Raw genomic sequence first — 25,935 nt, 5'->3', positions numbered from 1 at the left:
ACTAACAGAGTATGCATAAACTCAAAAAACTAAACATCCTTTTTATACAAAATATTTGAAAAATTCATTGTTCTGTTAGGTCCTGTTTACACTGCAAACAGTACAATAACTGAATCCTTCAATACAATACAGTAGAGGACAGACATGATTAAAATACAGTTAAGACTGAACATTGTTTTAAAAAGTTTTACCAAACCATTGTAAAGGCTCTGCAAAGTCCCATCTACCCAGTCATGTCCAACTTGTATTTTAATTGTGTCAAGGTGCTACTGTACTGTAAATGGGTCTCTAGTATAGGAGTGGTCATAGCGTTTAAGACCATAGTTGCCTGCCATATCTTTAGTTCAAAAATCTTTATTCCTCCTCCTATCACTGGTATAATCATAAACTGCTAAATCAGGTGTTTGTGTGACTGAGTTTTGGATTTTGTTTTGTTTTTTAAGAAATTTATATTTGACACCTGGGAGATTTACATCACTAAAATCAATTACAAGTCAACGAAACACAATAATCTCCTTGTTTGTTAACATGGGCTAACAGGAACACCCTAACACTTCTGGCCATGGACAATTTAAAATCTGGAACCAATAGCAAGAGCAACCCTGCAGATTTCAATTCCTGTGACAGAACATGAACAGAGAGACGCTCTCTCTCTAATTACCTGGGTAACAGACCATTTTAAATTTCATAGGTTATAATGAACAGTTTGACATGCACCCAGAAGTAGACAGACAACAAGTGTTGATCACAGAGCATGGAATGTTGACTACTAAGGTGATCTGGCCTATTCAAGTGACATTCTACCACATCAGTTGAAGGTTTGAGTCCTTTTCTCAGGTAGCCTCAAGGCATATGTCCTCACTGCAGAGAAAGCCTAGGCCAGTGGTCCCCAACGCGTTGCCCATGGGCACCATGGCACCCACCGGGGCATTTATGTGCACCCGCCTAGTGCCCAGCAGGGGAGAGAAGCTGCGGCCCCATGACTGCCGGGGACAGAGAACTCCGGGGCTGCAGGCTGCGGGCGCCGGTGTTCTTGGTCCCTGGCAGGCGCGGGGCCGCAGCTTAAGCCGGAGAGAAGACGTGACCCCATGCCTGCCGAGGACAGAGAACACCAGGGCTGCTTGGTGTGGCAAAAAGCCGGGAGCCGGCCCTGGGCAGAGCCCTGCCGCTGGAGAGCCAGAGCATCGTCCCCTGGAGCTGAGCCTGGGCTGCGGCGGCGAGAGGGGCTCCCGGAGTGTGTGAGGAGCCAGGGAGGGAGAAAGGGAAGCGGGACCCGGGATGCAGGGAGGGAGGAGGGGTCCTGCTGCCGCTGCGAGTCTCCCCAGGGTGGTGCAGTGTTTCCCGCCCGAGTGGGCTGTGCAGGGCACCACTGGGCTGGGCAGGGGGCGTGGATCCCGGCTTGTGAGTGGCTGGGCTGCCCGAGCTGCCAGGGAGCTGCCCGCTCCTGCCCCTGGACTCAGCCTGCCGCGCACCTCCCCCGCCTCAGCCCCATGCTGCTTGCCCCGGGCCCCCACAGCGCCAGGGGCTGGGAGAGGCAGAGCCTGGCTCGGAGCGGGGCAGCTGGGGATACTGCCCTGCCAGGGGACCCCTGCGGCTTGGGCACCTGGGGGTCAGTGTCCATCCTCTCGGTTCTGCCTGCATGGGGCTGGGGAAGCAGCTGTCAGTGCCTGCCCCTCTCAGCCCTTGCACTCCCCATCTCGCTCGCGGCCTCTTCACTTGTACTTCCCCCCATCACTCCTTCGCCAAACCCCTTCCCCTTGTACTCTCCCTTCCCCCGCACCTCTCCCCCAGCCCTCTCTTCTCGCACTTCCCCCTTTCCCTCTTCTCCCGCAACCCTCCTGATACCCCCCTCCTCCTCCACGAGTACATCACACCCTGCTTCTCTGCCAGTGTAGAGCCCCCAAGCACCCCCAAACCCACTCCTCTGCCTGAACCCTCTTTACTAGATCCCCATCCCTTTCCACGTGCAAGGTTTGAGGGTTAGTCCCTATGCCTTCCATGTGCATTCGGGTGTGGGTAGGGGAGAGCAATGGTGGGGGGGGGGGGGGGGGGAAGAGCCCAGAGCTGGGGTGGGAGGCAGGCAAAAAACCTAGAGCCGGCCCTGCCCTGGCAGGCGCGGGGGCTGCCTAGTGCCCAGCAGGGAAGAGAAGCCGGGGCCCCGCGCCTGCTGGGGACAGAGAACTCCGGGGCTGCGGGCGCTGGTGTTCTCTGTCCTCGCGGCTTCTCTCTGGATTCATATACTATGTAATATTAAATATGATGTTTTTCATATTATTTAATGTACAAATACAAAATAAGCCTTGAAAAATTGTCAGTGCCCACCACACACTTCTGAAAACATGAATGTGCTACTGGCCACAAAAAGGTTGGGGACCACTGGCCTAGGCTCTCACTCAGATGTTGACCTTAACTCCCTTCCAGTCCACCCATAGAAACCTCCCACCAGAATTAAGTTTTCAACCCACGCTACCTTGCCTGGCTGGAAGTATAGAGCCAGGGCTCCACTTTCACTCAGGCTGGCAATCTGCCCTCTTTGCAGCGAGGACGCAAAATCACTTGAGGGCTATTGTCCTCCAACGCCTTCCCGAAAGGACTCATGCCTATTGTCCTCCAACGCCTTCCCGAAAGGACACTACGACTTCTGGGGGCACATCTCATGTTCTTTGTGCTGCAGTGATTGTTTCTTTCTGAGTCGTGGACAAATGTATACATCCACTTTCAACATAAACAGGGATAGGATATACATTTGTCCACGACTCAGAAAGAAACAATCACTGCAGCACAAAGAACCATGAGATGTGCCCCCAGAAGTCGTAGTGTCACACACAAGGGAGTGCCTGGCTTTTCACACCCAGGGTAGGCTAACCAGTGCTCAGTCTTCGGTGCCGATTACTTGGGATAACTGCAGTAAAGATAAACCCAAGCAGAGCATCTTGTTGAAACCTCAATTTACGGTTTATCTACACTGGCAATTTACAGCGCTGCAACTTTCTTGCTCAGGGGTGTGAAAAAAAACACCCCAAGCGCAACAAGTTTCAGCGCTGTAAAGTGGCAGTGTAGACAGTGCACCAGTGTTGGGAGCTGTGCTCCCAGCGCTGGGAGCTACACCCCTTGTGGAGGCGGTGTTTTTAGAGCGCTGGGAGAGCTGTCTCCCAGCGCTGCGCCGCAACCACACAAGGCACGTGAAAGCGCTGCCGCAGCAGTGCTTTAGCATTGCCAGTACAGACTAGCCCTTAGATTACTAAAGCATGGATTACTGCGGCAAAGTCTGAGTTAGGAGTGGAACAGCCACATGCTCCTAGCCAGTCACAGATGGAAAAGGTAATACATACTATAGTCAGTACCTAAGAATCCAGGAGCATCAATAAATCTAAAATGACAGCAGACTACAAAAACTGTAATGGCAGTGGCCTGGCATATCCCTGTAATAAAAGTTGAACTCAGACACCACCAAATTCTCCAGAAGCATTCTAGTACTTATTACAATAATTTGTCTCACCTAGACTGAGTCTAAACCAGATTGCTCCTATCCATTCCTCTAACTCTATCAGGCAGTGTTTGGCAAAAAAAAAAAACCAAACAAACAAAAAAAACCCAAACAACAAAAAATTAGATCTGAGTATATCATCTGCCAAGTGGTAATCTCACAGGCCAAAATGTGTCTCTGCTTCCCCCACACTATACTTACACATTTAACAAAGGAGGAAAAGGATACTCTTCCATCCTTTGAGATCTGTTCCAGAGAAAAAAAGAAATTTACTGAAAGACCTCTTTTATCCATTCCTGTAAGGCTTTGCAGGGTGTTAGCAAAACAAACATATCATGGACAATGATATCAAAAGATGCTGATAGAGCTAACAAAACCACATGGACTCTGTAAGAACAAAAGACTAATTAGGAGGAGCTGGTCAGAGTCATACTGCTTACTGTAAGAAATGTGACTATCAATCTTATACATTTTAAGACAAAGAAAAACAAAATCAAGAAAACTAAACTATTGTTAATAATAAACAAAACTAGAAATAAAGCATTACAACTATCAAATCAAAATCAATATCAAATCATCAAGTTTGATGATTTAATTCCAGTCTAATTAGTTAAATCATAGGATTAATATTGAAAATAGTCAATTCTTATACATTCTAAACAAAGATTCTAAGAAAGTGGCAGTTTGGTTCTAAGTCCTAACTAACGAATTTTACCAAGGTGAATCAAATCAATGATTTAAAGTCTGTCAATGGCTTACTACAGAAACTAAATGATTTAATATGTTTAAACCACAACATCAAAGTCAATTATAAAGCTTCCTGCTTAGAATTCTAGTCTTATTTGGTGGCTAGCACCCCCACCCCCCATCCAGAGATACTATAGTAGAGACCTGAGTTGATCTTGGAGATTCTGAAATGTCAGTTTTCCCTCAGGTGGCTTACTGACCCAAAAAGGTAATGTTTTCAGCCTTAGCCTTAGTTCCAACAGTTTGAAAATTTCATTTACTCAGCCATGAGACACCTCCCCCCAAGATTTCTGACAAATCAGGTGCAAGGCACACCTTGGAGCCACATAACTTGGGCCAATCAAGGTCAGATTAGGTCATCTTTTAATAAGCATCAACTTGGAAAAGCTCTACTTAAATCAGAAATTTAAAAATATTTGCTAGTTAACATACTAGACACTGTAAATCTGCAATTCCTTCTCAAAATGTCAAAAAATACAGAAATATTAGACCACTTTTGAAGAAGCTGGCATGTACTTATCCAGGTGAAAAAAAAGTCTTGAAGTGATTCTGTGTCACGAGTTTCTGGAACGTTCAGCATAAAAATAACTGATTAGAAAAGAATCCTGGCAACAGTCACTCAACATTCATCCATCAGCAAAACTAAAAATAAGTTTGAACAAACTTATGATCAGTTATCCATTTCATCATCTCCAGTTCCCTCAAAAAACAAGGACTTTACAGTGTAGTTGTAGCCATGCTGGTCGCTGCAGAAGAACTACGTGTTGCTCGCAAGTTTCTCTCTCTTACCAACAGAGGTTGGTCCAATCAAAGATATTACCTCACCCACCTTGTCTCTCTAAGGAATTAACAGTAATTTCTGTTTTGGAACTGGGCTATAAGTAAGGCTCTTTGTTTTTGGTTTTTATCAAATTGACACCCCCCCTCACCCCCAAATTCTTGGGTTTTGACACAAACAAGAATTTGGTTTTTATCAATTTTAACCTGAATTTTGCAAATGCTGGAATGCCCTGGACCTGTCCTTGCAGTGCCCCTGCCAAAAGGCACAGTGCACCTGCACAGAAATCAACTGCCACTCGGCAGCTCCTGCTGTGCCAAGGGGTAGCAAGACAGGCAGGGAGCCACATCTTGGCAGCCAAGTGGGGCTCCCTGCGCATCTTGCCTCCTTATCACCCGACTCCCTGCGCAGTAGAGGAATGAGACAAGTAGGGAAACAGGCAATAGCTCTGGTTTGCTTTCTCTGCCAGACAGAGCCTCCTCCTGACTCTGGCCCTTCAGAGTGGCTCCTACTGCTTCCCTTGCACAGTAGGCAAGTGAGACATGCAGGAAGCTAGGCGTTGGTAGCCAAGACTGCCCGACTTCTGCAGCAACAAGCCTGCAGGGAATGGAAGGCCGCTGCCTTCCCATGAACACTGGGCTGCCTTCACACCCCCAGCAGACCTTTCATGTTTGGTTTATATCAATCATCCTTTAAAAACAATTTTTTTTTTTTAAACACTGATTAAATTCCTGAGAAATTTTAAATGAAATAAAAACCCCAAATGCATGAGAAACAACTTTAAAGCTTATCAATGTTAAACCCACATGAAACATAACATTTTATATAAGGTCTGTATTCCCATACAAACTGTTCCTCTCTCAACGATTTTGTTGTTGTCAGTCACTAACCGTCAATCGTAAATAAAATACCATCTCCTTGCTAAGCCCACATTTAAAAATGAACTGTAAAGGGGGGGGGGAGAGTTTGTGCCCTTTTGTTTTTGCTATGATGTATAGCTGAGGCAAAGATGACTTGAAAAGTGTTTTTGTTTTGTTTTGTCTCCTTTTGCTTTTTACGATAGAAATTCAGGTCAGATTTGCCATTTTCCTAGAAAACTCTGTGGACAACTCGAGAATTAACAGGTTTGTGACATCACAACTATCAAGGAAGTAAAACCCAATTAACTGAGCAGGAAAATTATTTTTATTAAGACTAAAACTCTCTGCTTTTGCTAACACTACTGTAACTCAAACACCTAACAAGCAGCTGGGAAAAAAGCTGTCTGTTAAAGATTGACGAATCTTCTCCTTCAATTAAAAGGCTGATAAAACTCCCAATCCACTTTCAACATAAACAGGGATAGGAAGACTTAATATTTTAATTTCAAAGGTGAAAAAAAAACAAGCAGGGAAAATATTAGCGTTATCTTTACACAATACAAAAGATATGGGGGAAAATTCTGCCTTCCTGCCCTCCTCCCGCTCCCGTCCCTTCCCTCTCCCCCGCCCCCCCAAAAATAAAAAACTTGACAGGTCACCTTTAAAACCAAACTAGCAGAGAATTGCTCAAACTTTCTCAACCATCTTTCCCCAAACACAGATGGTTACGAGAGTGGGCAGTAAATTGGCAATGTTGTTAAAGTAAAAAAAACGTTTTTTGTGTAAGGACCTCACCACCATCTGTTTACTTGTGGCTGGAATCTTGTCTTAAAAGTGAAGCATTTAACAATTCTTGTTAATAAAATGGACCCCAAACCTTCCCTCTGGTCTTTTACCAGCCAGGAAGGGAACGAACCCAGATCACAGATTGTCAGATGTAGCTGCAACAATACATCTTAAACCTCACTCTGCAAAACAGGACACTACTCAAATAGAGAAGGTAGTTTGTTTATAAGATCTTGATTGTGGCTCTGCCGTAACAGTGTTGGTCACATCAGACTAGATTCATTCAGTCTTTTCAGCAAAACAAATAGAAAAAATGTTCCTTACAAGAAAATCTCAACTCTATATCAGAAATAATCAAACTGGGTGCACCAGACTGCCCCAAAATTCATGTTAGCTGTATCAGCAACTTCTGAGCTCATTGATACATCTGCAAACATATGTGGAAGTAGATGGAAAAAACCTTCAGTGGGTCCTTTATTTCTTCTGCAAGAGACCCCAAAGGCAAATTGTGTTCACTAGGTTCCCATGGACAATTCAGCTGATGCTGATGTTACAGGAAGTGTAGAGAATGATATAGTTGCCTGTTCCAGTTATGATATGGAAAGATAGAAATTCTCTGTCCTGTGATCTGATTTAGCATGAATTTTCCTCCACTGGCATTCTACCTTCCTCTCCCACCACTTCCTCAGTCCCAGATCATCTGTAAACCAATATGACTTGTGACACCAACATAAAGGTAGGAGATCTGTTGCTGTTAGTCTGTCAATATCTGCAGATGATAAATTGCCATTATTACTTTATTTTACAGTGATGCGTAGAGGCCCCAAGTAAGACTGGAGCCCGACTGTACAGGCACTGAACAAATACACAGTAAACGTTGGTTTCTACTCAAGATTGACAAAAGGTAGATGAAATGAGGAATGATCCCCATTTTACAGATGGGGAACTGAGACAGAAAGATTAAGTGACTTGCTCAAGGTAACATTAGGAAGTCTGTGACAGATCTGGAAATTAAACCCAGATCTTCTGAGTCTCAACTACAAGACTGTCCTTCCTCTCATAATAATTCCATCAGTAAAGGGCTTCAAAGGTAATCTGCATTATTCCTCATAAAGATCTGGAATGCAACTGTTTCCATAAACTTCTCAGGGCACACGATCAAAACAAAAGATGGGAGGCAAGGCCCTCATCTACAACAAATGATCTGACCGTAATGTAGAAATCTATCACCACAAAAATCTGGGCAGTAAAATAGTCAATAGGCACCACAGACTCTGGGAGGCAAAAAGGTGGCTTAAAGTCACTTTTTCCTCCTCATCCTGAGCTACAGGCACAGCACATAATCTGGCCCCTGGGCTCTATTCCCAGCTGAGCCATAATTCACCTCTTACTACCTCATTTACAAAATCTGTAAAATGGGGAGTGATATTTACATTCTAAGGTAGGAGTACGAAGCCTTGCTCAATTAAAAGGGCTAGAAAGTTCACGATTATTAACACCAGCCAGTGGAAGAGATGAAACTAGAACACGGTCTTTTTCCGGCTCTCAGCCCACCTTATCCCAGTGGTAAAAGTAGACAAACAGAAAGAGGAGCTTACTGCAATAGTAGTCAAGGAAGAGGGAAAGCATGCAAAAGCATTGCTCTCCCAAACTGGGCAGATGAGAGGGAGCTGTCATGTTGCCTTTAGCAGAGAAGGAATGAGAGCTGCACTTCCCCTTCCCCTAATGCCTTCATTATTTCCACTCTGCCTTCCCCTAAGCTAAAGAAGTGGCAGCTGCTCCTACAATGTCTCCCCAAAAGCCTATACCAAATCTATTGTAGCACTTTTCAGAGGTTTAAAACTCAGCTAAATCTGGGTGTATATTTCTGGGGACCTCAAAAAGCATCTCTTCGATCCTGCTACCCTCCTGCTAAGTGTCAAGTTCCTGCTCCAAACTCCAGAGGTGCTAGAGATCTTCAAAGAAACAAAAATAATTTAACATTTGTACAACTACCTATTTTCCCCTAACCTCATTCTCAGAAATAGATGAACCATTTTTGCTGAAATTAAACAAAACAAACAAGCAAACAAAATCAGCCTGAGGCAGTGAGCAGGCATGAAAGCTTTCCGCCCAAATGGTTAAAAGTTTGGAAAAATTATAAGCATTTGAAAAGAAAGGCTTATAATGGAAAGCGTTAGGCAACCTTACCTATAGATGTTGCTTCCAGCTCTGCCTATAATGATCCATTTTAGCTTATTTCTGCACTTTTCTCAAATTTGTACCTATTGTTATGAGTAATGTGTAAAGATTACCTTCACTTTTTCCCCCTGTATTTTTTTCCATTTGTTTACTCTGTGCATTTGATAACACTTCATGCATGGTCAATTTCACTGTTTCTTCAGTTTCCTATGTTTGGATGGATCTTTCATTTAGTAACTGCAGTAAGAAAAACATTTTAAAAAATGGGAAGCTATCATTGTAAAGCCATAAAAATTGGCTGGGGACTCAGAAGCTGATGTAGTATATCTGAAACTACTTTAAACTCTTTTTGCAATTGTGCAATTTCAGGTTGCCAGTGTCCCTTCAACTCAATTTTCACTTTAGCTTTGCAGTTCATCTTTACATCACACCCTTTGACTGTGCTTTTATCAATGTGTCTTGGCCTTTTAAAATTTTGTAATAAATGAAAAAAAGAGAAATTTTCTACTGAATCCTCTGCAGCCCTCTCTTCTGCCATACTTCACTATTATTTATCTCCAATAATTCAGACATCTGCCCACAGATAGAGTTTCCAGTGGAAAATTAGAAATATGATTTTAGCAGGCAAAATTTCTTGGGCACAAAAAGCAGTCTTGCCTCCCTCAGGGGAAAAAAAATAAAAAGGAGTAAACAGGATTTGGTTTATTCTAGTCATAGATAAGTTCACACTGTGTTTACAAGACAAGCTTCGACATCTTGTTGCAGCTTCATCCCTTTTTCATATGCATATAGCTAATACATTTTCAAATGTTGGAAAACCTACAGGATATTAAAATTCCCCCTTTCTATAATTCCTGAATTTTAGTAAGTGTGATTATACTTTGAATGATGTTTTTCCCTTTTGTTAACTGATTAGGGTTTGTGGTTTTTTGGGTTTTTTTTTTTTTTTTTTGGTTTTAGGGTATTTATATATCCTATTTTATCAATTTTGGTTTAACTGTTTTAAATTAAGCTTTAGATTACTGTAAAACGGGCAGATTGTTTGAAAAGTCAATCAAGACAATTGTTTAGTGGAGCAGTCTGTATGGCTACTCACTATGCCTTTAGCTCTGAAATCAAGTTTTTCACCAATGTGATTTAAAAAAGAAATATGAAGCATATTCTCTGTTTCAAACCTTCAGTTTAACAGGTTAGTTCAGCAGAATATACAGGTTCATCAATTTCCTGTTGGTGTAATAGCCAGAACTTTTTAAATGCTGAAGGAAGGCAACCTAGTTGAAAATGGGATTCTTGACCCCCAAAGATAGAATTGAGTTGAGTGTTAAATAAGAACTTGGATCTGCAAATCAGGAAGTTCACATTTCACAAAATCTGCAGAGGAATGGAAAAACAGGTTCTCCCAGAAAACAAATGTGCCTTTTCAATTATATTGGGAAAACAAACATGTTTTTTCAGTGCAAACAATTTCTTGGGAAAGAAACACTTCAACATTCTTTGTCTTCCTTTCTCTCATCCACCCCCACCTCCTGGTGCTATACTTCCATCAACTCTGCACAAACTGGAAATTCCCTTGAAGATAGTTTCAGGGTAAGTAATTTGATTTCTCAAGAATCTGCATGTGTGGCTGTCTCTTGATCAAGAATGATTACTTCCTACATTTGGTTTTCTACTTTGCCTCCTATAATCTTGCACCTGGACCTTTCAGTTCTCTCAAGCAAGGAAGCAAAAGTGGCTGAATCACCAACAACTTTATGTCTGCTGAACCTATTTTAAGGAAATCATATGTTGATTACAAACTTGAACCCCAACTTCTGAAAGACATGAATTCAAAATACAAAAATGCTTCAACTCTTGGCCTATGGGAACTTAAATCCCAGCACTGCATCTTTCAGTGACAAGAAGCTCTTCTAGGGCATTATGGAAGATTTTTATTTTCTCTGTGGTGAGATGTACAAAATGTTCATGTGATAGAAACCAAAAAAGAAAAAGAAAGAGAGAGAAAAAAAGAACCTAATTAAAACATTACTGGAAGGTTTATAACACCTCGACCTAGTCACATGGAGCTACAAGCCCCGATGGCTTTATTTGTTCTAAATTTTCATTTTTCCTCCAATAGGATGGCAATATCCTGGCTAGAATGAAGTAAACCAGATATAATATTTTAAGTTTACTTTCATTTGCTGATTAAAACAAACTCTGAATTGCAGAGAAATTATAATAATTGAACCATGCTGGTCATTAATAGTATTTATAATCCTAGACAGGGATGATTGAGCCCCAAAACAAAGTTACTAGTTTTCAGGTTTTTAAAAACACATTTGCAAACTCTGTAGAATGACACTGGAACAGTTGAACTGAGTTTTGTTATAGAACACATTCCTTGTCCTTTAAAGGGTATGCCATCCTATACTTGGGTGTCACGTTTTTAATGGAAAATATGGTTTAATGCTGATTTTCAGTGTTTGCTCTGACAAAGGCAGATCTATTGAGTGTCAAGCATCTTATATTACATCAATTACACACATGAATGATTCTGTATATGCATCATATGGTACACTCTCTTCCCTAGTTATCTTCCTTGTTTTGAGAAAGGGTTACAAATATAAGTTTATATATTAAAAAAAAAAAACCCTCAAATTCCAGGAGAAGTTTTCTGGCTATGTCAGGCCTGAGGTCCACTCACCCCTAGACAAAACCTATCTTTCTTCAAACACAAGAGGATATCAGACAAGTTAGTGGTGATTTACAAAAACCAGAGATCACCATGACTCAGTGAGGTGATGAGCTGACAGGCGGATGGAGCCCATTATCTTCACTTCTCAATCCAAGTTTTCCTGCAAAACCACTGGGGGAGGAGAGGGCTAACCAAGCATCAGGCACACAGGACAAGAAAAGGATTAGGAGTAAAGAGCTAGGGAAGAAAAGATAATGCAAGAGACATTGCTCAAGTTTCAAATAGCTGGAAAATAGTTTCTGTAGTTTTGGTCACACAAGCTTTTGCAAGACTGGGGTTTAACATCTGGGCAAGTTTTGTGGCTATTAGGTTTACATGATACTCAAGTAGGAAACCACTGACAATCAGGAATCTACTTTTGCTATATACAGAATATTTAGATTCAGCTGTGCAAAGCTACCTTTGGAAGTATAAAATGTTTCAAGCCTTTGTTCGACAAGCCACTTCAGCATATCGCCCACTACCCAGTCTTCTGCCAGGTGAACCTGAGATGAGGTATAAGGGCAAGTTGGTGCACGAAACTCAGCTTAACTGCTTCTACACCCAACCTGGAGGTAAGACCCCATTATACAGTGATGTACATAATGATATTCTGAAATCTATTGTGATGTATTCCATTCCTATTGAAACAGAACAGTCAATTTCATATCTGAAAGAGCTTTGATGAAGAAAGCATCCTAATAACCATTGGTAATATATTTTGAAATTGTGCGTGTATGAACGCACTGCCACAGGATACAGAGTGCTCTGTAAATTCTCAGCTCTCTAGAGCTAAGTAGGTCACCTTAACTGATCACTCTCCTTATAATATGTATGGTAACACCCATTGTTTCATGTTCCATGTGTGAGTGTATGTGTACACACACATACACACCTTCCTTCTGTATTTTTCACTACATGCATCCGATGAAGTGAGCTGTAGCCCACGAAAGCTTATGCTACAATAAATTTGTTAGTCTCTAAGGTGCCACAAGTACTCCTATTCTTTTCACTGGGTAATGTACTGACTTTTAAGCACCTAATTAATTCCAGCCCCCATTTCCATCTAGAAAAGGACGAGACTGGAATCAAATATTTTTGCTAAAATCCTGAGTTTAAAATGTAGTCATAGGCAAAGTGTGGGCATGGGCTTGGGTCGGAATAGATGGGGAGAACAGGGTTTCATTTTAGAGTATATAAACAATACTTGAAGACAAAATATTAAGTGTGTTTTTTTTAAAAAAGGGGCTGGAAAGACTGATTTCTCTAAAGGGGAATTAATTGTCTGAGATTCTTGTTTTCCGATCTCCAATTTCCAAAAGTACTATGTACATATTCACTGTCCTGGAAACAACACAGATGCTTTCCATTTTATCCTATATGAGCAAGTAAGGGGGACGCGGGGGTGGGGAAGAATGTCATATGAAAAGTAACCCTCTTTAAAAAAAAATCCATTCCATCTTTAACTACTGTGCTTTTCTGCATCATATGCCTATCTTATCTGGAAAAGATGTCCGGAATTCCCAGTGTTGGCAGTACACTCAGCAGTACATGTTCAGAGCAGCTAGCATATTGCCTATGTACTGACACCCATAAATGGAAACTATGGCTGTGTTCAGCAGAAATACACTGAATTATTCCTCTTTCTATCTCATTAAAAATCTCACCCACATCTCCAGAGTGCTCTAAATATGCCTTAACTCTCCTTCAGACACTGTCTGCATCAGTCTTCCTGGCCAAACAGGAATACAATCCCACAGAATACAAAATCACCATCAGCCACTGAAAGTCTACATAGCATTGTTATCTTTAGCTTCAGTCTGTTTCTTCTCACATGACATACAATTTCACTGACTTTCAAATCAAGTCCATTATTCCACATAGTTGAAAATTCACATTAGCAGAGAGGCATTTCTTTTTCTTGTGGATTATCAGCTTTATCATGCAATAGGGATACTTGAAAATGACAGATTTACCACTATAGGTAAGGTTGCAAAATTGTTGCCATAACAAATCCATTTTCACATACACAGGTCTTCATAAAATGTTCAACTTTTCAGTTGAAGATTTTCATGCTCAGATCAGACTGTGCAGAAAGGTTTTCTTTTTTTTTTTTTTTAAAGTTTGAACTAAATCCCTGTAATTGTGTTGAATCACGGGGAAAAATATTGTTTTCCCGCTGTAATATTTTAACCTGTTTTTAAACAGGGCTGCAAGAATTGGCATATATATAGCCCTCATTGAGCATACACTTTGATTTAAGGGAACCATTAATAACAAAAATAAAGTTATAAGCAATTGGAAAAATCACTTCGGAAAACATTGAGTAAAGCATGTGTGTGCTGTTGCTCTTTTGTCTGTTTTTTAAAGAGCCATCTCCTTTGTGATTTAGATCCTATAATTCTGAAATTAAATTTCCTAGCCACATTAATTAAAAGCAAAATTCCAAATACTTTAAAACAGTGCTTAACAGAACAGGTCTGTTCAATGCCCTCTATATGAGGAAGGGGGGAAATATGACCAACTGTGAATGTTTTCCCACTCCGCTTTTTCATTATTTACTCATTACATTATAGTTACTGATGTATATACACCACTGGTTATTTTCCCGGCAGTGAAAGATCCTGTGCTCTTCGGACCTGACATTTCACAGTGGGATTCTACTCTCACTGAAGTCAATTAGAGTTTTGCTATAGACTTCAAAGGGAGAGGGATTGTGTCTTACATTCATATTCTATATCAGAGGTCGACAACCTTTCAGAAGTGGTGTGCCGAGTCTTCATTTATTCACTCTAATTTAAGGTTTCGCGTGCCAGTCATACACGTTAACGTTTTTAGAAGGTCTCTTTCTATAAGTCTATAATATATAACTAAACTATTGTTGTATGTAAAGTAAATAAGGTTTTAAAAATGTTTAAGAAGCTTCATTTAAAATTAAATTAAAATGCAGAGCCCCCCGCGACCGGTGGCCAGGACCCGGGCAGTGTGAGTGCCACTGAAAATCAGCTCGCGTGCTGCCTTTGGCACACGTGCCATAGGTTGCCTACCCCTGTTCTATATAATGCAATCTGACTGATACAGTAGGTAGTGAGCTATTCCTATTTCCTAATAAAGGTCCTGATCCTGCATATATGTCTTGGGAGCCTGAACAGTAATGCATCTGTTCACAATTAATTGCCAGACAAGGTCCTACAGTTCCAGCTAGCCATAAAACTCCTGGTATAACAATTATAAACACCTACAGGATTTTTGCTATCTTTAAAAAAATAAATAAGGGTGAGTTTCACAGAACTCTAAAAATATAACTTAATACCCCCCATTTCTATCCTTCCTTATTCTCCTATTTGATCTTACTCAAGCGATTTATTTGCTACATTCATTAAGGGGAGTAGAATACAAGAGGGGAAGGAGGATGGGGGAATAGAGCATTAATAGCAATTGCTTTTATAAGCCAACTTAGGGAATCAAATTCTGACCTCCAGAGAGAGAGAGAGAGAGAGAGAGACACACACAGACAGGCAGACAATCAATTAGTTCAAATGAATGCTAGACAGGAGAAGTAACATCTTGAAGATAGGAACAAGAAGTTCTAGTTCTCCCAATGACTACAGAAAGAAGTTGAGCCCCTCTTCCCCAAGCACTCCTCACAGACCAGCATGCTCTGAAGAGTTCTTCTCTTCTAAGCAGACTTTAAAAATTGTCTTCACACCTATATCAAAAGGATTCTAAATAGCCAGGAAAGACAAGAGACCAAAGAGGGCTCCCCCCATTTAAAGAAAGAGGAAGAGCAAGGGGAAAAAAATCTGTTAAATCAACACTAAGGTTGCAGATAAAGTGACATAAAAGAGAAAATGTAAATTTCTAAGTTGCATATCCTATTTTATGGTATCCAATTAATGACAATCAGCAATATAATTAAACTGTGTGCATAACCAGTAAAACGGGTATAGAGAATAATACATATGCAACGTGACATAGCTAATAGCTAATGCTGCTATTGATACTTGAATCTATTCCTTACCTGGTTTTAACAGTGCAATCTTATTATTACCTAAGTATTTTCTTCCCATTTAATTTATTTTCCCTTTTTAACATAAAATAAAAAGAAGAAAATGTCTATGCTTAGTAATGGTAGCATTTAAATGGTCTCAGATAAGCTGTGAAGGTCTCAATTCCTTGAAGTGAAGGAGGGGGGTCAATATCTACCTTTGCTGCTGTTCTTGTTTAGTGGGAGGAAAGATTATTATTGGCGTACAAGCTGTGATTACTTTATTTTGACAATGGAAAACAGAAGCATTTTTTAAAAAACAGAGTATATTGTAGAATGAAGAAAAAATTGCAGACCCTCTAGATAGGTGGAATTTGAAATTGTTTTTGTAGCAAAGATGTCTCTCTAGGACTCAGCTTAGGTTCAACCATAACCATTTGTATTCTGGAACAAACTATTGTGGAGTGACTTTACAAACACATTATCTATCTTGAGTTAACTGGGAATCAATGGACATAAAAAAGCCCACTGGTATGGGCAAGCCAGTGACCTGAATTTACATAGTTTCACCATTCTCACTTTAAAACAATATTATTGCATACAAACAAAATATTTATGAATATTTTAAAAGGACTTTGCAGCCATGAAGGTGTCTTCTTTGATGGAACTAGATATTCTGACTCGATGTGCCATCTACTTTTAAAATCCAAACAATCTCCACAACAACTTGTCTTCCTTTTAAGTTATAGGGATACAAAGAAAATGTTGCTTCTGTGCTTAAAAACCACATTTTTAAAAAATTAGAAGTTTTCTGATTGAACATGGACCCATTTTTCATTTAAACAAACTACAGATTTAAAATGTGTGATTTTAATGTGTAATGTAGTTACATCAAAAATCCACACCCATCCCTAGTAGTTAAATGTACAATTCAGAAAGGCTTATTTAGTCCAGTAACACAACTCTCCCATGATGGACAACTGTGCAGATACTCCTCTCCACGTTAACATTGATACTTCTACTAAAGGAATTCAGCCTCAATAGGTCAAGGGCAGAAGATCTAAAAATGTCCATTTTCTCTCTCACAATGAAAACAATAGAGAAAATTATTGTTAACCAGAATTCTTTTAAATTAGAAAGGTGCACTGAAATGAACTCCATTCTAATGGACTCTAAAATGAGTTCTCCCAACAGAGATGGGATCTAGCTTAAGGTCACCCAGGCACAAGAATAGTAAATCTCATTTAACAAGAAATATAATCTTGTCCAAAGAGATTGCAATCACTTGCTCACGGAGTATGGCCTTTGACAAAGCTCCTTTCCTGAGACAAAGAATGAAGACTGAAAAAAATAAAGACATTTTAGGCTACTTCTTTAGGGACAGCTGCCAAAACATCAACTGAGTGTAAATCTGCAAAATTTGAGGACAGGGAGAACAAGTTCCTCAATTCTGAGTTGAACTAGCTGTAGTTACAAATGAAATTTAGTTGCAAGAGATATTTACGTACCGTTTAAAAGATGATCTGTCAGGGTCTGTAAAGTCATTTATAATTATTTCTATTATAGTCACACCTAGGAATCCTAATCAGGGTCAGTGCCTAAATTCCCTGTAAGCTGCGCGGACATGTGGCAGCCTATTTAGTGCTACGCAGATGCACAGGGAACCCACCCGGAGACCTGCCACAGCCAGGCGAGGGGCCTCCCCCCCGACCTACCCCTGCTCCCACCCTCCCACGGCTGGATGAGGGGCGGCCCGAACTCAGGCTCTGGCCACACCTGCCGTGGCCAGGGCACCCCTCCTCTAGCCCCAATTCTGCCACGGTCGGGGCGCCCCTCCCCTGACCCCAATTCTGCCGCAGCCCGGGGTGCCAAGATCTCCCACAGCTGGGGCACCCCTACCTGAGCCCCCTCCGACACTCCGAACCTCTCACACATCACCTCCATCTTGGTGCACATAAAATTCATTTCTCATGTGAGTGGGAAAAATTAGAAGGAAACACTGGTCAGTGCCCCACCGTATTAAGCGTAATTCATGCTAGCAGAGTTTGGGTCTCTCTCCCTTTCAAATGGCTGTACCACATTTATGAGTCTGCCACTGTCCTGGATCTAAGGAAAACTGCAGTATACACTCATGCTTTCAGATCTATAAGTCCCAGGTTCAGTCCCTGCAGATGTCACAACCAAAATCATAGTTACATATTCACTGATGTCCACATCCCAGGAAGCTGACAGCTTAGGTTACAGGATGGATACAAGACAGAGAAACAGAATTTAGAATACTGGAAGGATGAGGTAACAACAGAACAAAGCTTAACACTTATCTAAATGAAGATAGTGATCAAGTCCCAATGCTGAAATAACCATTCATTCAGGAAAGCTAAGGAGTTTTAAAATTTAAGGATGATGAAAGATGAGAAAGACATCACAAGAGCAGCTAAGATTGCTACTAAATTGTTAGTTCTGGTACAGTGACCAAATAAATCCTTTGAAATCCACCCATCAAAAAAAAAAAAACAACACAACAACAACAAAAAATGGTTACTCACCTTGTCGTAACTGTTGTTCTTCGAGATGTGTTGTTCATGTCCATTCCAATCAAGTATGTGCGCACGCACGTGCACGGTAGCCAGAAGATTTTTCCCATAACCATATCTGTCAGGTTGGTCTGGGCGCTCCCTGGAGTCACGTCTTCATGGCGTTCAATATAGAACCCTGCCAACCGGCCACCCCTCAGTTCCTTCTTGCTGGCTACTCTGACAGAGGGGAAGGAAGGTGGGTATTGGAGTGGACATGAATAACACATCTCAACAGTTTGAGTAACCGTTTTTTCTTCTTCAAGTGCTTGTTCATGTCGATTTCAATCAGGTGACTCACAATCCCAAGTTTAGGTGATGGGATCGGAGTCTTCCACTGATTGAAGCACTGCTCGTCCGAAGGCCGCATTGTCTCTGGCTTGCTGGGTAATCGCTTAGTGAGTAGCAAAAGTATGGATGGAGGACCACATTGCTGCCCTGCACATTTCCTGAGTGGGAACCTGAGCCAGGAACGCTGTTGATGAAGCCTGCACCCTGGTGGAGTGTGCAGTGACTGGAGGTGCAGGAACACCTGCCAGTCGTAGCACTCACAAATACAGGACTCTATCTATGATGATACGCATTGGGATGACACAGGCTGACCTTTCATTCTGTCTGCCACTGACACGAATAGCTGGACCGATTTTCTGAACGGTTTTGTTCTCTCGATATAAAAGGCTAGCACCCAGCAGACCTCCAGAGAGTGGAGCCTTTGCTCCCTACTGCTGGAATGTGGCTTAGGGTAGAATACCAGGAGAAAGATGTCCTGGTTGATGTGAAACTGTGAAACAACCTTTGGGAGGAAAGTAGGGTGAGGCCTGAGCTGAACCTGTCCTTATAAAACACGATGTAGGGAGGCTCTGATGAGAGGGCCCTGAGCTCAGACACCCTCCTGGCCAAGGTTATTGTTTCCAGGAACGCTACCCTGGAAGAGAGGTAGAGTAGGGAGCGTGTCGTTAATGGTTTAAAGGCGGCTGACCACAGGGTTAGCAAGCACAGAGCAGCCCTCCGCACAGGGTGGAAGGCCGAGATGACGGCTAAGTGCACTCTTATTGAAGACAACGAGAGCTCCTGCTGCTTCAGATGGAGGAAGTAGTCCAGAATAAGCGACACTGAGGCTAGCATCTGGGACGAATGGCGCTGTGCCAACCAGACTGAAAATCTCTTCCACTTGGCAAGGTATGTGGCTCTTGTAGAGGGTTTTTTCTGCTGCCAAGGAGGACCTGTCTAACCTGCTCTGAACAGGAAAGCTCCAACAAGTACAACCATGGAGCTTCCATGCCGTGAGGTGAAGCAACTCAAGGTCTGGATGTTGAAGACGACTGCGATCTTGTGTCAGAAGGTCTGGGAAGAGCAGCAGGATGACCGTGGCTTCCACGGACATGTCTAGGAGAGATGTGTACCAGTGCTGATGGGGCCAGGCTGGTGCTATCAATATGACCTGAGCTCGTTCTTGCCGTATCTTGAGAAGTACCTTGTGAACGAGTGGTATGGGTGGAAAGACGTATAGGAGAGAACCTCCCCAATGGAGAAGAAGCACTTCCTGTTGTGTCGTGTGGCGAATAGGTCTATCTGGGGCAAGTCCCAACTCTGGAAGATTGAAATTGCAATGTCCGGACAAAGGGACCACTCGTGGCTGTGCAACAAACTACTGAAGTGGTTCGCCAGCTTGTTCTGTACCCCAGGGAGGTACAAACCAATGTTCTACACAGAAGTCCCACAGCATGAGGGCTTCCTGGGACGGGGAGAGGAGCGTACACCCCCCCTGCTTGTTGACACAGAACATTGCTGTTGTATTGTCCGTCATGACTGATACACATTGTCCTGTTAAGTATGCCCAGAAGGTCTGGCATGCTAGGTGCACCGCTCTGAGCTCTCTGATGTTGATGTGGAGATCCAGGTCCATCTGAGACCAAAGGCCTTGAGTGCTGCGGTCTCCCAGATGTGCTCTCCAGCCCGTCTGATGCGTCTGTCATTAGCGACAGAGACGGCTGCGGAGTGGTGAAGAGGACCCCTGAGCATACTTCTGAGGGTCAAGTCACCACAGGAGGGAGTCGAGGACGGGGCGAGGCAGGGTCACGATCCTGTCCAAGCTGTCCTGAGCTGGGCGATATACTGACGCGAGCCATGACTGAAGAGGTCGAAGCCTGAGTCTGGCATGCTGTACCATGTAGGTACAGGCATCCATGTGTCTGAGAAGCTTCAGGTAGTTTCACGCTGTCGTGGTGGGAAACTGTCCGAGGCCTCAAATGATATCGGTTAGGGCCTGAAACCTTGCTTCCGGCAGGTATGCCCTGTCTTGGGTCGAGTCCAGTACTGCCCTATAAACTCTATCCTCTGGACGGGGGACAGAGTCAATTTTGCTTCATTTAAAAGGAGACCCAGGTTGTCGAAGGTGGCGCTGATGAATCTGACTTGAGCTTCCACTTGGGTCCTGGAGCGGCCCATAATCAGCCAGTCATCGAGGTTTGGAAACACCTGTACCTGGTGCCTGCGCAAGAAAGCGGCGGTGACTGCCATGCACTTGGTAAAGACTCAAGGTGTTGCTGACAGGCCAAACGGAAGGACGGTAAATTGGTAGTGGGTACTGTTGACCACAAACCTGAGGTACTTCCTGTGGGGCTGAGTGATTACAATATGAAAATATGTGTCCTTCAAGTTGAGGGTGGCATACCATCTGCTGAATCCACTGAGGGGATGATGAAGGCCAAGGAGACCATGTGGAACCTGAGTTTCTTCATGAACTTGTTGAGTTCTTGCAGGTCCAAGATAAGCCAAAAGAGAGTCTAAGACCTTCGGTATTAGGAAATACTGGGAATAAAAGCCCTCGTCCCTGTGCTCCTGAGGAATCTCCTCCACTGCCCCTAGAGATAGGAGCTACTGCACCTCCTCAATAAAGAGCTGCTCGTGAGAAGGGTCCCTGAAGAGGGAGGGTAGAAGGGCACAGAATTGGATGGAGTATCCCCTCTCTACTGTGTGGCACACCCAGTGGTCCAAAGTGATATGGGACCATGCACGGTAGAAAGGGGAGAGTCTGGAGGAAAAGGTAAGGTGAGGTAGATGCAGTTTTTTGTTCTGGTGTGCCATCCTCAACCGCATCTTCAGAAGGCCGGTTTGGGGCCCAAGGTGGTTTGGGTTGGCCAGAGTCCTGGCCTGAGGACGAGTGTTGTCTTTTCCTGACACTCCTGCTCCTCCTCTGAGAACCGTCCTGGTGGTTCTGCTGATAGAACCTCTGAGGAGGTGGAGGCCTAAAGTGTTTCTGCTGTGTGGCGGGAGTGTGCAGGCCCAAAGACCTGAGGGTGGCTTGTGAGTCTTTTAGGCTATGCAGCCTCTTGTCTGTCTTACCAGAGAAAAAAGAGTCACCCCCAAATGAGAGGTCCTTAATGGTCTGTTGGACCTCATAAGGCAGCCCCGAGACTTGGAGCCAGGAGCCCCTTCTCATGGCCACCCCAATAACCATGACCCTAGTGGCAGCATCAGCACCTGGAGGGAAGCCTGGAAGACTAGCTTTCCCTCCTCCACCAAAGCCAAGAATTGAAGAGAGGAGCTCTGCAAATTTGGCCATCGCCGCACAGGTATTATAAGAGTACCTGCTGATGATGGCCTGCTGGTTCAAAATATGGAGCTGAAGAACCCCTGTAGAGTAGACCTTTCTCCCGACAAGGTTGAGTCGCTTAGCCTCCCTGTTTTTAGGGGTGGATCCCCGGAAACCCTGCTGCTCACGACAAGAGAGTCAGGAGGTGGGTGGGAGTACAAATGTTCATACTCCTTGGAGGGTACAAAATAACGCCTCTCGTTGCGCTTGGCAGTGGGTGGCAAGGAAGCTTGGGTCTGCCACAGGGTCTTGGTGGTATCCACAATAGTTTTAATAAATGGTAGGGCAACATGAGAAGATCCTGAGGAGGCGAGGATGTCCTCCATGGGATCAGCCTCCTCGACCACCTCCTCAGCCTTAACGCCCAGACCCTGAGCAGCCCTTCACAGCAACTGTTGTAGCACCCTGCTGTACTCAAGTGCTGGGTCTATGGCTGTGCCTGCCAATGCCTCGTCCGGAGATGACTAGGAGGAAGCCTCTATAAGCAGCAGATGCTCCCTGCCATCAGCTCCCAAGGGGCCCCGTGACACTCGAGGGAACGATAGGTACCGACGGAGCGCCTGTCGGCGCTGGGGCTGTCAGTGTCGAACTTGGTGATGGTATGGGCACTGATGGTACCGCCAGTGAAGCTGGTGCCGAACCAGCTGCCTGAGCTGACAAAGGCAGCAGGGCTGTTGTCTGTGCTGCTGTCGGTGCCGAAGTTGTCACTGGTGCCAAAAATGCTTTCGGTGCTGAGGTTGCTGTAGGCACAGAGGTTGAAAGAGTCACCGGTGCCAGCGATTATGCTGCAGCCGATGGCACTGTCATCTGGGCAGGTGCCGATGCGAGCTGCGTGGTTGACGGTGGGATGAATGTGGCTGAGGCCACCGAAGACGCTGAGGAGTGGTGCCCTGGGATCCCTCCCTGGCTTTGGTGAAAGGCTTTGTGTCTCGAGCGTCAAGAGCTTGGGGAGCAACTAGCTCTCTGTCCGAGTGGGCTGATGCCGAAGGACATGGCGAGGGGGAATGCCTGGACATCATTGCCGGCTTCCCTCTCGACTGCACCTGAGGGCGGGGTGGGATCGCCAGCGCCGGAGGTTCCTCCCTTGTAGGGGGTGAGAATGGTGCCATAAGGTGCAGTGGATCCCGAGCAGCTTCAAAAGCTTCCGCTGAACCAGTGAATGTGGGGGGCCTGGACTCAACTGCTTCACCTGGGCAGGAGTCGACGTGGCCCTAACGGGGGATTCCAAATTGTGGCCTGCCTGGGGTGTCGCTTCCTTGGGATTTAGCCAGAGGTGACCGACTGTCCGGCTTCTTTTTCTTCTGAGGCACCGGCGAGTGAGACCGGTGCCTGTTCTCTGCTGGGCCTCGGGAGGTGCCATGCTGAGAGTCCTGGGATGAGTCCTTTCTTGGCACTGAACTCGATGATGGCGCTGGGGCGCTCTGCGTCAACGAGGAAGTGTTAGGAGCCAGGTCCCCTGAGCCTGGGTGCGCATGGGGGCGTAGAGCTGCCTCCATGAGGATCACTTTAAGCCATTGCTCCCTTTCTTTAAGAGTTCAAGGATGGAACTCTGAGCAGATCTTACAGCAATCCTTTTGGTGACCCTCTCCTAGGCACCGTAAACATGAGGAGAATTGCCCGCTCTTTGGCATGCGCTTAGTGCAGACCAGTTTTTAAACCCCGGGGACCGCGGCATACCACAGCTTCGGGGAGTCAGAAGGCTGGTAGAGACCCTCAACAACTCTAATCACTAACTACTAAGATAAACTAACTATATACAAACAATTGGAGTTGAATGCACGGGCTAAAGCAAGGGCTATGGGAACTTTCAGCCTACCGTCACTGGTGATAAGAAGCAACTGAGGGGGTGGTGGGTCAGCAGGGCTCTATATTGAGCGCCATTAAGGCGTGACTTCAGGGGGCACCTGGACTGACCTGACGGATGAAGCTATGGGAAAAATCTTCCGGCTCCTGTGCATGTGTGCACGCACACACCTGAATGGAATCAACATGAACAAGCACTCAAAGAAGAACTGGAAGTTAGAGTGAGAATATCTTTCACTGACAAGTTCAAGACAATTGAATCATGGTAAAAAAACCAACTAAAAACAAGGCCCCCAAAAAACACAAACTCCATTAAAAAAAAAACAAAAACCCACACAACTCAAAGCTCCGAGCTCTCCTTTCATCTTCTAAATCTTCTAGGGATCTTGAAAGTCCCAATGTTTGGACTTGGCATTCAGTCTGGAGAATAAAGTTTCTAGAAGCTGAGAGTTTCTCTATCAATGTCTTGTCTTTGATATAGAAGTTTATGAGGGAATGTTAACCAGATAACTCTGAAATGGAGGAAGTGCACAAATCTGAAGTGTCAGTGAGTTCAACATGCATCCTGGTCTCCAAGAAGTTTTCAAAACAATTTGCAGCAAGTATACACAATTTCAACCAGGTTGAAAATACTGATTGTGGCATCCCAATCGCTCAGTCATGAGGTATCGAAACAGAGAGAAACTTCTACTGGCAATATCCATAATGACTGGATTTGTTTGAGCTTCTACCTGCACTCCTGGCTTCTAAATTAACAGCCCTAGTTCCAACCTGGCTTTAATAGACACACAGACAAACTTTTCAAGGAAACAGTGGATTAGTGCAAATGTTCACTGGCTTGGCACCCAAAGCCCGCCTGAAGAGCCTTAGGATTGGATTGTAGGTGTTTGTATCAATGCTCTAGGCACTATTTCAACTTCATGTTACAAAGGCAAAACAATATAAAAAGTGCCAAACTACAATAAGAAACATTTTAATTATACGATAAATCTTCATAAACTTTAGCATCATTGAATATAATTTTTGAAACTTTTTCTATTGTTATTGTATATTGGCTGCAAGTACAGTCCTTCTAAAGGATAAATATAATGCAACATGTATGTTAGACTTATCCAGCACAGTAATACAATCCCTTGCTGCTGAGTGCATTCATTTCACTGGATGAGGATCTTGGTGCTTCCTCACCAGAGGGAAGGCATAAGCTAAGACAAAGTATGATGGTTGTAAGAAGGCATTGTCTCTCATGGCTAAGGGATCCCTAATTGGAAAGAAGAATTTTGGGATCTTCATATTCCTCTGGATAACCATATATTGCCAATTCATGAGCATAGCTAATTTATGCAAAAACGTGTTTGTGTCACTGCTTCCCTGTCCGCTCTCTCCCATTCCCTTGACATGTTTGTTAAATATAATTGTTGCATCTGATCTTTAAATTTAGATGGTAAACTCTTTATGTCAGGTAGTTTCCTACTATACACCTGTACAACTACTAGTACAATGGAGCCTCTAGGTGCTACGGTACTATAAATAGGTTAATATAAATAAGTAACTATAATATTATGCTTCCCAGCAGTCTGTCATTCTCCAGATGATTCTGGTTGTGACTCATCCTGTCTATCCTGCAGTCTAGTTCCCCATCTATGTGTATATAGCTGAGAAGGAGATAAGGTTTCTTTCTAACCACATATGGGTCTGCGAGAGTCGGCTGCTATGCCTCTTTTCCTGCACTCCCCAGTACATGACACAAGCGATTATAGGAACACTTTTTGTCTGCATTCAGTGCATTGCCCTTCAGGCTGCACTGAAATGCAGGAAAGCACTGCAGACTGCTCTTATTTTCTGGAGGTTAATTGGTAAGATGTTTTTCTAATAGTCATAGAATGCTAGACCTTCATTCCATCTAATCCCTCCTCTTTTTCCCCTCCTCCATCCTCCCACTCCAGTCCCCTCCTTTCCCTATTCATTTATGTTTTCTCCTATTTTATTACTGTTACCCCCAACGTAATATGTTATACCTATATAGTACTGTCTGGATTTGTACTGGATGGTCTCGCTGTTTTGAGAAGTTGTAAAACTGCATAATTCCATAATTCTACTGGCGATCTCATGAAGTGTGTGGTATTTGGAAACATATACAAGTCAAGTCATTTACTTTTTTGTACTTTTTACTGTCTGTTTTTTCATGAAAAACAAACAAAACAACAAAAAACCCCACTACAAACATCAGCAGCCCTGAGCTGCCTTGTGGCCAACACAGGAATCCCAACCAGACAGACCTATGAGCTAGGCAGGGGGATATAGAAAGGAGACTTACATCAGATCTAGAAAGAGGGACAAATAGCTTGAGCACTGACCAACTGTAAGGAGTTGGTGCTATTATGATCCTGAAGTTCTAAAATTCTGGCATGTCTTGCAGGGAATATA

General features: G+C 43.5%; 1 protein-coding gene across 8 annotated transcripts in view; it reads right to left on the bottom strand.

Annotated features, from left to right (window-relative positions):
• Positions 1-25,935, bottom strand: part of DCP1B (decapping mRNA 1B) — a 126,005-nt gene that overhangs the window by 24,040 nt on the left and 76,030 nt on the right. Inside the window, exon 7 of one of the 8 annotated variants that reach the window (XM_039546236.1) lies at positions 11,974-12,058. The exons of 6 other annotated variants lie outside the window; for them this stretch is intronic. In XM_039546236.1, the coding sequence (XP_039402170.1) occupies positions 11,974-12,058 (85 nt within the window). Of the gene's footprint in view, positions 1-4,666; positions 4,830-11,973; positions 12,059-25,935 lie in introns of those variants that run through there. One more of the 8 variants, XM_039546191.1, reaches the window with a different exon arrangement.

This window comes from Mauremys reevesii, linkage group 1 (assembly GCF_016161935.1).
Source record: "Mauremys reevesii isolate NIE-2019 linkage group 1, ASM1616193v1, whole genome shotgun sequence".
NCBI lineage: Eukaryota > Metazoa > Chordata > Testudines > Geoemydidae > Mauremys > Mauremys reevesii.
This window is presented reverse-complemented; position numbering and strand designations above follow the sequence as displayed.